This window comes from Condylostylus longicornis, unplaced genomic scaffold (assembly GCF_029603195.1).
Source record: "Condylostylus longicornis isolate FDR11 unplaced genomic scaffold, ASM2960319v2 ptg000013l, whole genome shotgun sequence".
Taxonomy (NCBI): Eukaryota; Metazoa; Arthropoda; class Insecta; order Diptera; family Dolichopodidae; genus Condylostylus; species Condylostylus longicornis.
In genome coordinates this window covers 15,845,645-15,861,570 of record NW_026577982.1, presented here as the reverse complement: position 1 = coordinate 15,861,570, position 15,926 = coordinate 15,845,645, and the positions used below count along the sequence as shown (strand labels likewise).

At 24.5% G+C, this 15,926-nt stretch overlaps 1 protein-coding gene across 8 annotated transcripts in view; it reads right to left on the bottom strand.

The window, feature by feature from the left end:
• The window catches only part of LOC129605619 (stromal interaction molecule homolog), a 66,665-nt gene that overhangs the window by 26,934 nt on the left and 23,805 nt on the right, over positions 1–15,926 (bottom strand). For 7 of the 8 annotated variants that reach the window (XM_055515492.1, XM_055515488.1, XM_055515487.1 and 4 more), the window contains exons 3-6: positions 12,791–12,832; positions 11,371–11,528; positions 6,360–6,479; positions 6,068–6,180 (exon numbers count right to left, since the gene is read on the bottom strand). In XM_055515492.1, the coding sequence (XP_055371467.1) occupies positions 6,068–6,180; positions 6,360–6,479; positions 11,371–11,528; positions 12,791–12,832 (433 nt within the window). The remainder of the gene's footprint in view (positions 1–6,067; positions 6,181–6,359; positions 6,480–11,370; positions 11,529–12,790; positions 12,833–15,926) is intronic. The other variant, XM_055515491.1, reaches the window with a different exon arrangement.

The following is a 15,926-nucleotide window of genomic DNA, read 5'->3' as shown; positions in this document are numbered from 1 at the left end:
AAAACTAAAATTAAATAAATAACATTGTAAATGTTTGCATTTAAAGTAAGTTAAGCTAGGTGATTAAATAATGCAATTACAGTAGCGTTGGCGTAAAAAAAGATATGTGAACCTTCTCAGTAATTCGATGACCTGACGAGGAAGGAAGCTGGAAAAATTGATTATGTTCTTGTGTAGATTTTGTGGGGATATTAACTATCGTACACATCTTTTGGTACCATCCTACTATCCGATACTATTCGGCATCGCAATTTCTTCGAACGGCTTCGCTAAACATTCGGGACTGTTGTCGAACTCACTTGGGGATATCCACAATCTTGTACATTGTACAGGACTACTATAAGCGGTCGAATAGGGGGACTATAATAAATTGCAAACGGCTGTAGTAGTCCGGTGAAAAGTAATTTGCTTTTTGTTATATACTCTTTGAAAAACTTTGAAATTTAGAAAAAATTCATGTCAATTCATATGAAGATCAAAAATTTTAGATATCTCATTATAGTATATTATAGAATATTCCCAGGCACCAATAAAATACAATTGTCATTTGTTTACAATTTCAATTGGAAAACAAACATAGTAAATATTTTTTTTAATAAAACAAATTGTTCATTAAATAATCAGAAATGAACTTTTGTACTCAGACTATTTATTCAATTAAAATAGATATTACTTGCCTACAATACGGAAAAATTTAAAATAATTTTAAATATTCATTATAATTATAGTAAGTTTGTTTTTCCCTACTAAATGTGAACAGTATGGTATATAGGTAGTGGAATTAAAAACACAAAAAATTTATTAATCTTCATTAATTGTTTTAAAAATTTAAAATATGTATATTGTAACACTTTTATGTAACATCTCAATACTACGTCTTTAATAGAAAAAATAAATAAATTATTAATATTAATCTTAAAAGTCGACCACATTTCTATTAAATTTTTTTTTTATGAATTAATTGAATTTAGTTGAAAAATTAAATTTCACCATAAATTTTATAGCATATAAATTGAGAAATTAACAAAAACTACTGTCAAAATATTGTGAATTGCAAATTATTATTAGAATTACACTTGTAGAGCACAATATATTAATAATTAAATTTTAATTAAAAACTAATTTAAGATAATAAAAACGTGATTTTTCATTTATACTCGTAATTTTATATAATTTAAACCGTTACTACATGAAATTAAATTAAAATAGTGAAAGTTTTATACTTGATACTAATTGCTAATTAATATTAGCATTTTAGTATTAATTAATATTAATATTTCTAATCATTAGCTGCTCAAGTATTTTAATTATTCTTAACAATATTACAATAAACATTTTTCTTACAGTGTAACGACATACATATATAACATAATTTTAATCATTGAAGAACCTTCATATTAAATCAACAAATCGCATTATTATTTTATTATGAATAAAAAGAAAAAAAATCAATTACATTATTAATCTTTAATTGTTTGTTTCATTTATATTAGTTTGATTACATTGTATCGTATAACATTTAACTTGAATAATAAAAGCTGTGAATTTGCTTCAATTAAGCAAATTTACCTTATATCTGTGGTAGTTCCAATTAGGCTGATAACAGAATATTGTTTGCTAGCTGATAATTTTATTAGAATGAATAAAGATACGAAATTGCTCTAAATGAAGTAAAACAATCCAATTAAATTAATATTTGCAAACTAGATTAATTTTAATATCAACAAAAATCATTTGTACACCAATGCGGGAATTAAGAAGCAAAAAATCGAATGTTTTGTAAATTTTAACATTATTATTTTGGTTGAAATATAAATGAAATTTTGGAAGGAAAATATTTAATTTCCATTTGTAGGCTGTCACAATTCTTTCTCGGCATTTAATGTATTTTTAAAAATTGTATTTACACAATTTACACTCTTTAAACTTTACACTACACTGTGAAATAGAAGGTAACTTTCAATATTTCAGCAACAATATTAATATAATTGAAACTTACAAAACTTGGATCAAGTCAAAGAATAGACGAGATAGTTATAGAAAAAATTAATACATATACAAATTCTATGTATAGCTGAAGGTTGATTTGTATAAATAATACTATTAATGATACTCGTAGATTCTTAAAAGTGAAATTTGTTATGTTCTAGAATAAAGAACAATAAAGTAGACGTTAAAGTGTAGATTTCATTTGATTTTCGATTCAGTATAAAATTTATATATACTGAGCAGTTATCAAATGAATACATTAATATTAATAATAAAAATTTTAAAACCGAATGAATTAAAAAATGAATGAAACAATGACTACTTTTTAATATTATAATTTGAAATTACATTAAAACTAATTAAAGAAAAAAAACTATTGTTAATAATGGTAAAATATTAAGAACTAAATAACGACTTAGCCTTGACTGTAATACGAGTATTTAGTGGTCCAATCCAAAAATTTGTAATTGAGCTTCTCGGAATTTTGTTGTAATCGAATTGAATTCATTACAAATAATCGCATTTTTAAATAGCGAATTGTGTGTTAACTGTGTGAAATAAAATTAATGTAAGAAAATTTCTAAAACACAATTAAAAATTTTTGAAAATTGAAAATAAAAATGTAATTTTTATATTTAGATAATTTTTCATAATTTTTATATTAATAAATTTTTAAATATATTTTGAAAAGTTAACATGAATACCACAATTTTCTTTCTAAAAAAAACAATAGCATTAACAAACCAAAAACCGCTAGAAGTTTGAATATTTTTGACGAATGAAATTCCTTGATGATATTACAATATTAGAGTTATCCATATTCAAATCGATAGTTCGTCAAAATTGATGAAATTCGAACCATCTTTCCGAAAGGGAGCAATCAAATTAAAACAGATCGAAGAAAAAAAAATGGTTGGTGCAATTAAATGTAGTGCTAATAAAAGCTGATTGTCTAACTAGAAGTCGTGGTTATTTCAAATATGAAATTATAATGTAAAATTTCCGAACTCGTTCAAAACTATTAATTCTGACTGATTAACGCTGCAGTTTTGTTTTTCTTTGTTTCGAACGGCAAAGAATTAATTACCACTATTGTTCTTAATTATTATGTTACATATATTATTTAAACATGACTGAATATTTAATTTTAATATCACACTATTTTGCATAAAATTCTCATCGTAGCTTATCGATCGAGAGACATGAAAGAAAGTATATAATTCTACGTGGCAGTGAATAGCGATTGAAGCTAAATAAAATAACAATTAAGTTAAGAAGAGCAGATCTAATGCTATTTTGCTTTTCCTCCAAAAATTAAAATCATAAGACTTACAGCTTACGTTTTTGTAGAACGTGCTCACTTTTAGAATATCGTCATATAGTATTAAGAAATGTAAATTTAACGTATTTGAATGGTTCGGTTTTTTTTTCTAAAGCACCTAGTTATTAAAAAAAAAAGGAAAAACAATTTTTTATTAGGTTCGTGATCAGATATAATTTGATTTTAATTACTATGTATTTGAATTTAGTTTTTCTACAGAATTTTCGTCATTTTTTTTAGTAAATTATTGTGTTAAAAAATTCATTTTATTCAAAATAGCAATCTAAAGCTTTTATTATAGATAAATTACAAATGAATGTGTTAATATCATTTTCAAAAAGCTAATAAAATAAATAGTTAATTCAAATACTAACAACGAAACTGACAATACGCCATTGTCAACACAAAAACGCACATTATTTTTCGTATTTAGTTTATTTTCATAATTTAAATTTGATTTTAAAAACTATTAATCGCGATAGAAATTAATTCTAACCAATTTTTAATCAAAATTGTAGTGAGTCTCTCTAAGTTAGTAAGGCGAAAGTGATTCATATCCGTTTTAAACAACTTGAAATATTACTTCGGTTAAATTTCTTTTTAAAATGAACCTTTAAAACCATTAAAAACGGTTCTTAAATCAATTTTTCAATTTTGAAAAGAAAATCCTAAATTAATTCAAAATTAATGGTGGATTTTTAGGAAAACTAGTGCGACATATTCGAAACTATAATAAAAGTTAGACTTGCTTTATTAATTGTAACAAATGAAAACACAGCAATAAAATTGCAAACAAAGATCAATTTAGTGACTTTATTGATTCATCATTTGATGAACCAATGAAGTCAATCTATTGATTAAGAAATTTTTTCATAACAATTTGATTTTAACAAAGACCAGCTAAAATAAATGAAAACCATATTACAATCATGAAAGAATCAGGTGGCTGAAAAATGTGTGCGCGAATAAATAGTCGCGCATCAGTACTCGTACATATGTAAATATAATATGTTAAATTCGTAAATAAAAACAATGAACATATACATATAATTGATAGATATATTATGTACGTATACTGAAAATTAAACGAGTTTTCACTTGAACATGTTGGGATCATAAAACCATTTTTTTCCTGAATGGAAAATTTGACAAAATAAAAATCCCTATAAGAACTATGCGTCGAATTTCGATTGTCGTTTTAAAAACTCTACATATCGGTAAAGCAAAAAGTCGTCTAAATAACTGAACATATTTGAAAAGTAAATAGGTACACACACTAAATCCTCGGGGTACGATATTTTAATTCCAGACATTTATATTGTAAGTCGAATTGTCGCATGTATGAGAACGAAAATTGAAATGGACAAACTACATATGTAGGTATATATTATTACAATTCATAAGATTTACAATAAAGTAACAAAAGTATAAAATAAAAACGGAATAACAACAAAATATTATAACGAAACCAAGAAATCCAATTTGTTAACAAAAATAAAGAAATAAAATCTAATTAAGTTAGTACGTTTATCACTACGATTTATATTTTTAACTATTGCTTGGTGGTGATTTTTATCCAAAAATCAGTAAAATCTGTCAAAAAAAACTAAAAAAATGTTAATATCTTATCAGGAATAATGTCACTAGTCGAATAATAATGGTCCGAATTCATATAGTGTCGTAAATTGAAACATCGTATCTCAATGACTTCGTGTAGGTATGCATTAAAATAAAATTCACTAAATAATTTGCGGTCAGTGATTTTGAGCTTAATTTTTATTTAAAATAGTACTAAAATAATTATTTGAATAAAATTCAGTCACATTGGGTACATGAAAAAGTGGTTTAAATTCCTTGATTTTAAATAAAGAAAACTTAAAAGAATGCAAAATTTAGATATTTAAAAATATTTATTACGTATACTTTTGCAGTCCTAAAACGAAATATTGTGTTATGGGGCTAGTACGATTTTCATCAACATTCACCTACGTGCATACATATTCATACTATTAAATTTTGTACACAAATAGCGAATTCTAAAGAAATTGTTATCCATAAAAAAACCTGTTCACATCTATTTAAATAAATTTACACGTTCGACAGATGGAAAATTGATTTTGAATCGTGATCAATAAAATTCTATACAAATTAAAATTACATATGTACATATGTATGTAGAAACTAATACAAACAAGAGTTATTCATTTTGATTTAATTGTATTTCTTGTTTTAAATTAAATAACCGCAAAATAAATTTAAAAAACTGAACAGCCTTGATCTTCTCTGAGGTCGGGTGGAAGAAGAAAAGAACAGAAACAACAACAACAGAAAAATAATTGATTAATTTATATTTCTTATTTTATAAATTAAATTCATGAAAAAACGAGACAGAACTATAAAATATTTTGTTGTACTCATAGAAATTTTTGTATTCGAAACTGTATATTATGACAAATTGAATAAGTAATGTATGTAAATTAAAGATTCCCGAACATTTCACTAGTGTTAATTCATAACATTCTAAAAAAATTTAGATTCCAGAGTCTAGATATAGAATAAAATGAAAAAAAAAAATCACATTTGTTAAATGCGACCAATAAACGGTTCTTCCTACTGCGCACAGAAATTATTGAATTGATAACCTTTTTATACTCCATGTTTTTAGTCACGGAATAATTTAACACGAGCAATAATTAAATTCTTATAGTTTATTACGAATAAAATCCCTCGCAATTAAACTCAAAATATCATTCTCACCTTGGTAAAGCTGCACCAGTAACTTTGTGTTGTTTAAATAAATCAACATATTGTGGCAATTGAACAGATTGTGCTAGCCAATCTGTTGTCTGCTCGATGGTCCAATTGTGAACCTGAAAATAATCAGAAAAACAAAACATTAGAAATACATTACATACAAAAATACATATGCACATATCATACATAATGTAAATTCGAAAATTATAAAAAGAGTACTGAATTTAAAACCAGCCAAAATAAAAACAAATACGAGAAAGCAAAAAATTACGATTGTTATAGATTAGAATCTTACCTCAGACCGAAGCCACGCTTCCCACAGCTCTTTAACAGATATATGCATATCATCGTTGTAATGAAATGCTTTCTGACGTTTCTCATATCCCGAATCGTATTTTAATTCTTCTCTAAGAAACTGAAAAAATAAAAAAAAATTGTTTTATTGATCGATACGAGCTCAAACATCAAATTATTATAAAATATTTTTAAATTTAATTTAAATTATAAAAACTTCATTTATTTTTTCCAATCTAAAGCATTTCCAATTTTAAATAAAGACGTACAAAAAGATAACCACTCTTAGGAAACTAAATAAAAAAAATTGATATTTTTAATTTTGTTCGAGAATCCCACAATTTTGACATTTTATGTTGAAAAGTCACTTAAACTTATAAGTACGTTTATTGATTTAAATACGCTCTTCGTAAAGCCTTTCTATTCATTTCCCCTTAAATGTCAAATTATTTGAATGCGGAGCAGTACAATGAATATTTGTTTCGGCATATGAACTTGACAATAAAATTTTCCTATTCAAAAACAAAAACCTTCATAAATGTTTTATCTCTTTCGCGCTCATAAAAATAAAGCAAGAAGAAAAAAAACAAATTATGATTTCGGTAAAAATGCCAATAAATTTTTTTTTTTGGTTTTATCAATATTAGCTCATAAATGCGCTCATATGTAACATACACACATATAAATTAAGTGATAAAACAATAATAACGATGCGAAAAAGAAGGAAACAAAAAAATTTAAAAAAAAAATTGATAAAAAATTTAGATGGGAACTTTGTAGTTGCGGCGCCATTAATAAATTCTAACCAAAAACTAAAATTCCACCCCCTGTGAAATTTTTGAACATTTCAATGATAATATGATGTATATACACGTGTGTGTGTGTATGTACATATTATAATTTTATTGCGATAAATTTAAGCTATCATAATTTTTAAATAATGATATTAATTTGAATTAAACTTTTGACTTATTCATCATAAAAAAAAATTGTTTTCTTTCTTTTTTTCATCGCCGGTATTTTAGAAATTAGAAGAAATTTAAATAAAGTCATCAACTTGGTTAACAAAAGTTTTAAATTGCAACTAAATTACATGTCTATCTACACATAAAAATTGAATTAAGTTGTGGGGTTCCTTGGGTCAATGAGTTCAAACGTTAAGATTCTTTGTTTATAGCATTTCGATCTCGAAATATTCGTATTGAATTGAAGTAAATATGCCTCGTCAAATCTTCAGAAAATTACGCCAAATACTTAAGAGACTGCAGGGTTTCACTAGTTCCAAAATGAAGGCTCATTGCAAATAAAAAATGAATATGTGTGAACATTGGCATTTGGTTTAGTTGTAAATTGTTGTAATGGTAATCCAAAAATATTGAGACAACAATCTCAATTTCATCACTGAAAAAAAATTAAAATTTTACAGAAATGGAGATTAATTTTTTCTGCATATTTTTTTTAGCTAACTACTATGTGTTGACGTGCATATGTGTGTACTCATACCCATTTTTTTTAAAGATGAAAGTTTAACAAACCGAAGTTCTTCTTTTTTTTTGTAAAATAAAATTAAAATGAATAATTTATTAAGACTCTAAACTTTCAAAATTTATGATATTCAATTTTAAAAATTTATGAAAAATATTTATTTCAAATATCGTTAAAATATGTGCTTTTTATTGATAAGGAAATTTTGAAATATTTTCAAAATTTCAAAAATATATGTATATACATACATATACATACGTACAATGTATGTGCAGATATGAAACAACACGCAGAGAAAAATATTTTAAATTTCTTGACAGTGATTATTTTGTTGAAATGTTTTTATTCAAATTTACTCATACACAACACAACACATTCAAGCTTCTTTTTTTTGATTTTGATGAATTTCCCCTATATTTATTGCATATGTACACATTATTTTAAAATATTGAATGAATATGACAGGAAAAATTTGAGAATGGTACATTTGTAAATATTGAATCATTAATAATTTGATGAAGAATAAATAAAATATTCAAAATGAAATCAAAGGACACACATTACATACATATGTGCCAAAATTATTTTTGATTATAAAATGCCAAAGTGAGTGAAGTTAGTGTAAGCATAAACAAAAATCTTATTATAAAAATCATTAATAAAAATTTTACGTTTACTTTTTTTGACGGTAACGCATTTATAAAATTTCTTTAGTTGCTATTGAAAAATTAATCTTAAATTTAAGATCAATGGAAAGTATGATAATGGATTACCTAAGCGGACCAACGAATAACGGCTTAAGCAAAATGTATTCAAATTCCAATTCCTTAGATTAAATTAACGCCGTAATTACATTGTAATGCATCAACCAAGAAGGTTATGTAATGAGATCAAATTCCGCATGTTCGCCTTTACAGTGCAAATGCATTTGTCCTTGTCGAAACATGTCTATTAGGAATTAATTGATGGAATTTAAATTATAAATTATTATATTCTATAACGAAGAAACAAAAACTCAAAATTGTTAATCAAAATTCAAAAGTTCACATTTCAGAGAAATAAAATCGCCTTTCAAATGCGACATCTTTTGAAAAAGCAAAAAGGTATTTCAGTTTTACTCAAAAGAAGAGAACATAATAATATTGTAAAGAGCACACATTTCGTATGCAAAAAATGGGGCAATTTTTTTCGTTTAAAATAATTTTGTTTTGCAAAATTACATGAGCAATATTTTGTATATATTTGTATACGTTATGAGTAAGTAAAATAAAGAAATATTTGACACAAAGAAATATTTGACGAAAAAAATTTTTGACATAAAAGAAATTTAATCTCTCTTAAATTACTATTTACTTTATATGGTGTTTGATATTCATTTTCAAATTTATATTCGAATGAGATTCTCCTAAAAATATTTTCTTTCAAGTATCTACATATTTAATAATCAAATAATTTATGTATAATTGAATTTTTTTTTTCATTTAAATATTCCTCAATACGAATGTAAAAGATATAATGCTTAAGTGGATAGATAACTGAATAGTCACTTAACCGTCAACTATTATAATTTTTTCAGCAGCAAATTAAGTATTTAATTTGATTTCACTTAAGCAATATACTTTAAAAAGAGAATTAATTCATTACTATACTTACATATTTTATTTCCGTTTCAGATACCTTCAAATACATACTAGGAGAATTTAATACAAGTAAACAACTTAAAATTAAAATATAATAATAACACTTTTTCATGGCATGAAGCCAAATTTAAGAAAAAAAAAAGCAAAAACAAAAATCAATTGAAGATGATTTTTAAAGCTTAATGAAAAAATCTTAATGAAAATTGCAAATACAAAAAAAAAAACCGAATAAAAAAAAAATATTTTAATTTCTTATCGACTACTACCGTGATTGTGATTTTGTAAAGAAAATGCAGTTAAAAATTTTTTTTAGTAAATTTGTTTTTATTTAGTTGCAATCGCCAAATCGAAACAATCACTAATTAATTTAAAATTTCGTTAAAAAACAAAGCATAAGAAATATTTAATCGTGATTAAAATTAAAAAAGTAGAAAAAAACGTCATGATTCTTGTAAGATTTTAGGTGAAAAGACAAGTAATTGCATACCATACATACGTACGTGGCAAATAGTAACAGAATCGAAAATTCGAAAAAATAATCGAAAAATTTTTTTAATGCTTTAAAAATAAAAAAATTTTGTTAAACGAAGGTCAAAATTAACAAGATATTTTTAATAATTATACAATGTACATTTTTTCTTTGTTATTTTGTTTGAAATGCACAATTTTTAGAACAACATTCTAAAGCGATTTAGCTATAATTTTTTTAATTTTATGAGGTTTCATTTAATATTCAGTGTTTTTCGGCGAATTTGATTTTACCTACACGGAGAAATTTTCATAAACAGTTCAATGTTTTTAATAGAATTTTAACCTCGAACTTGATTCGTTTCATTCGGTTCTATAATCTTATTAACTTGAGTATTCGGAATATTTTTTTCTAATTTTTAAGCTCCCCTGGTATGAACTATTCAAAGTAACAAGATAATGATTCCAAAACTTTTTGAAAATCTTTAAAAAAAACGCAAAAATCGCCCAATATTTATTTGGAATTCCTTAGATACTAAAAACATAGATAAAAATTTAAAATATTTTTAAAAATTTTCTTTTTGTTAAGAAAATTTAATTTTTTTACAGAGTTGATAAAACAACCCGCATTCTCTAGAAAAGGTACCGAAGTACAAAATATAAAATAATATTTTGAAAATTGAAAATTACAAAAAAAATTTAATATTTCACAAATTTAAATAAAAATTCCAATTAATTATCGTTTTTTTTTTTACTTAAATTCTTTTGCGTAGGTAGCGTAACTAAGAGTAAGTAAAATAATGGTGTATTTGGTCACTTTTGTCTCTAGAATAAAAAAAAACTAAGGAAAAAATAGAAAACAACAAAACAAATCTATTTTTAATACCGGCAATTAATTAAAAAAGTGGAATTTATGCTCACGTTTGAACGTATTATGGCCAATGTCTCATTCTCTCTAAATAAAAATTAAGAAAAAATTATATTATGGTTTTTGATTGTATATCGTATTGTCAAAACACAAGAAGTACACGTGAAAAATAGCGATTTACAAAATAAGTAGGTATGTAGCATTGAAATTGGCTCTTTAAAATGCGGAAATCTATTGTGATAAGAGTGGCATTTAAAGCTAACGTGATATTGGAATTAGGAGTTATTACAAAAATCCGCGCACAAATATAATCAAAGTCTATTCAGAAATAAAAGCTGGCTCTACATATTTATTACAAAATAATTTAATTTTAAACTAGTATGGTTTAGTAATTATAATAATTGACGTTCAACACTTTAAAAGATTTTCTTCTATTATTTTTTAGCGTATCTTCGGTATCTTATAATATACGCTCACAGATTCAGTGATTTTTTTATTATTTAATTAATAAACTAAATTAAAAAGAAAACAATTCTTAATTTTATACTCACATCATCAGATTCACTTAAGTCAATATTGCCGTTATCATCGTCATCTAATTGTCGATGTAATGATCTGATTGCTTCCATACCTAAACGATCTTGAACATTAAAACAATCTAAATCGTCCGCATGACACGCTCCATCAGCAGATCCACTTCCTAAAGAACCTGAAAAATTTCCAAAAAAAAAAGAGAAATAATAAAATTTTTGTTTTTCTTTTTTTTATTAAAAATTATTGAGATAAATTGTTCAAGATTTTTTAAATAATTAATTTAGAGTTAAAATTAATATTGGATTTGAAGAAATTTCAGAAAGAGAATTATGTTACTCTTTTATTTTAGAATTATTATTTTAATTTTTCTCTTGCACATACATACATACATATACAATTCTGACATTTTTGACAATCTTTATGACACACTAAAAACTCACAAATGTTTTGAAAGAAAAGGAAATACAAAAACTGATATGATTTTATGAGAATAATGTTTTATAATGTTAATGTTGTTTGAAAATACTGTTATATTATTAAAATATATAACAAGTAAAACTGATGGTTATGAATTTCTTCGTAATGGTTGTATACATACACATATGTATTGTATTTCATGTTTTAAAAACAAATTTCGCTTCATTTTCAAAATCAAATGATAACGAACGCTCTGAGAACAACAATACTAATGTCGTGAAATTGCTCCTCGACCTTTCAATAACTCAATTAAATATTGAAACTCAAGAATTTGGAAGTATGTTTCGGCCATCACCCTAAATAATATGGCATACCAAACTAGTTCATCTTAACGTTGTATTCATATAACTGTAATGAATCGCACATGAATAACTGTAATGAATCGCACTGCCAAAAATAAAAAAAAACGCAAAACTAAACAGCAAAAAAATCATCTTATAATTTAAGTCTAGTTGCATTAACCTTTATAATAGGAATATTAAAGTTCTTTTGAAATTACAAATATTTCTTAAACACATTGTAAAATAAATTTATATCAAAATAATTTAATTGCAAGCAGTTATTTAGTTTTCATAGATTAGTTAAATAGACATAGAATAAAAATAAACAAAAGTATGATCGTATTTTTACTGTTGACAATAATCTGAACACATCAACATAATGTGTCATAAACAGAAATTAAAGTTGAAATGTGAGTAAATAATTTATTAAAAATTATAAAAAATAAAATTAGAAATATATTAAGCATGAATACCAATTTAAAAATGTTAATTACAATATTTACAATAAAAATTTTAGAACTTTCTTAGGTCATAAGCTAAGAAACGCCAAATATGCCAATCAAAAAGCAAACAATTGATTAGTTTTCGCCTTTATACATTTTATCATAAAATCAAAACCAATACGAAAGCTTTATATACCTATGTATTAAAAATGCAGTGTATATATACAAAAACTTACACAAAATATTTGTGGGACGATGCACACAATCAATTCTTTGTCCTAAGAAATAAAAAAGAAATAGGCCAGTTTTCGAGTTTCCAAATGAAATTTTTTAATATAATTATATACATTAATGCAAGTATGGTATGTAAATATGCTTGTACACTTTCAGGTATAATCACAAAAAATAGGTTAAATTTTAAATACATACGAAAAGTATTTACTTTTAATACTTAGTAAGCCAAATTGAAAGGGTTAAAATGAACCAATAATTACATTTCATTATTTTGCATTTTTCGTTTACTAACTTATTTTAACCCTGATCGGACAATGATAATAAATAATATTCAAATTATTAAATTAGTTAAGCACTAACTGAGCTTGCAATTTTAAATACGGTATTAAGCCTCTGTTATGATTAACCTTTAAGATTTTTAAAAAGAAGTTTTTTTTACAAACATGAAGAGATCACAAATATAGAATTTTTTGTGGTAAATAGAATACTGAAGAGAAAGAAAATTCTTTTAAAAGTTTCAAGATTAACACTCTTTGCTTCAACATTCGTAAAAATTGCAATGTAAATAGTAAAAGAGTAGATAGTAAAGACCATTTAAAGCAAAAGAATTATTTACTTTAATGCATTTAGTTATAAATCTAAACTCAAATGTAAACAAATAAAAAGGGATAAAGAGGAATTGTTGATAATTTTCATTTAAGTTCTTAGATTACAAAATTTTAACATTGAGAAAAAAAAAAGCAACATAAATTTTTTATTTGTTATCTACATTTAGAATTACATATAAAAAAATAAAAGAGATGAGCAAGTTAAGTTATCAGAACAAGTTATCAGGAATAAATTTTTTGGAGAAATTTTATTCATTCTTGTATTTATTAAGTTGGAAAGTATAAAGTCCTTTGAAAAACTTTTATTGCTTTTACCTACTTGGACTTAATTTACTATTAAAAACTCTGAGCAATCCAAGTTTCTTTTGTACTGCTAAAACTGTAAAAATAATTTTTTTTTAATTTTTGTAATTAAAATTTTTAAATTTTATATTGTAATATAAAAATACAAAAAAAAGTTATGAAAATTTACAATTCCTGTTTAGAGATTCATTTAACATCACCTTGTGAAACACGCAAATCAAAATTTCAAAAAACAACATCAAATTTATAAAATTTTATGAATTATTGGAATTTGAACAAGATCTTTTGTGCCTGCTAAAATACACAAATATAAAAGTTAAAAAGACTAAATTTAGCTAGAATTGAACTTTGACGTCCTTTTCCTTTTAAGGAAAAACTTTTAGCTTACAATCAATGTCGGAATACTCAATGTTGAATACAAGTTTTTAACCAAAGATAATTTTGCAAACAAAACAAAATAACGGCTTATTTCTTCTGTCATGCAGAATTATAAGCAAATAGAAAGTTTCGTTTAGGAATTTCTTCTCTAAAGTTAACCTCATTGTCTCGATCTGGTCTACCGCTATATTGAAGTAGGTAAGTTTTATACATAGGTCAACTCCGATTTTTTAATAGGTTATAAATATCGATAAATGTTTTGTTTTTGGTAGAACAAAATTTCTTTGTTCCTCCTCTTCCCCAAAATTTGCGAAATTTCATTCTTTACTTTCCTTTTCTTTTTTCTTCGTCACTACAAGTTACATACAGCAATTGATCTCCTATCCAAAGCATACTTCAATGCCTCAACTAAATTAATAAGCAATGTAATCAATTTCCGACTAATTGTGTGGTTATGACAAAATCCGATAAAATTCTTAAATACAAAAATTTAAAAAAATCAATTTTGAATAATAATCAATTTTGCCAGAAGAAAAGCTTATTAAAAACTTTCTAATAATATTTTTTTTCCTCTTGACCAACATGAAATAAAGTTTTTCCAGTTCAAAACACTGCAAAATTTTAAATAAAAAACTAAGTTTGATGTACAGGATGAGTTTATTTATTATTTGATTTTCGCAGTAAACTAAAATAACGATTAAATAAATAAGTAGGTAAATAAGAAAATTCAAATACTTGAATAAAACTTTAATAAAACTTAAATTTTAGTAATAATGCAATTGCAATATGAAACGTTGTAAGTGATAACTTTTTACTTCATAATTGCAGTGATTAGCGACTGCTGTTAATAATGAGCAGAAAATTCAAATACTTGAATAAAACTTTAATAAAACTTAAATTTTAGTAATAATGCAATTGCAATATGAAACGTTGTAAGTGATAACTTTTTACTTCATAATTGCAGTGATTAGCGACTGCTGTTAATAATGAGCAGAATTTATAAAAATTTTGACAACTGATAACTTTGAATCGAAAAGTAGTGAATGTCATTTACTCTTTAGTACAAATTATTTAGGTAGTATTCTCAACGTAAAAATCAATTGCCAAATTAGTTTTATTTCTAGCCTATGTGATTATAAAAAAAATAGTAATTCTTCTTTTATTTTACACGTCACGTTGATTTTAATGTCGAATAGAATAGAAAAAAAATTACTTATATACATATTTACTATGTATATGTACGTGCATATGTATATATTGCATGTACACACATGTACGTACATACTTTTTTACTTAAAAGAACTGAGGAAAAATTATTTCCCCGAGGTGAAACGAACATCTAACTAAAGTTATTTAACCTTAAAATTAAATAAACAAAGTAGAAAAAGAAAAAACAACCGCTAAACCCAAATATAGAATGTTCTTTATATCGCGAAATTCAGATAAAAAATTATAAAAGGTGTTTCGCTAACAAAATAAATTGGAAAGGCACAGATAGGATAAATTAATTATAGAATTTTTCTATATTATATGTAATGTGCATATATATTTGCAAGTGTGTGTACCTATATGTATTACAAAACGGGAATAGAACTCATTTCAACTTAAAAATAATTATTTTATTATTGTTTTTTTGCACTAGTTAAATAAACATCAGATTCAATCATTTTATTTACAAAAGAATTTCTTGCTTCATTGTTTAGTAAATTACTATGTCATTAAAAATTTAATTTTATGTAAAATCTGAGAACTAATTTGAAATTTCTGACTTTACGTAATATTTTTACTCAAATAAAGTCAATATGGAATGACCAAGGTGAAAAAGAACGAGGTTCGAATTAAAAATTAA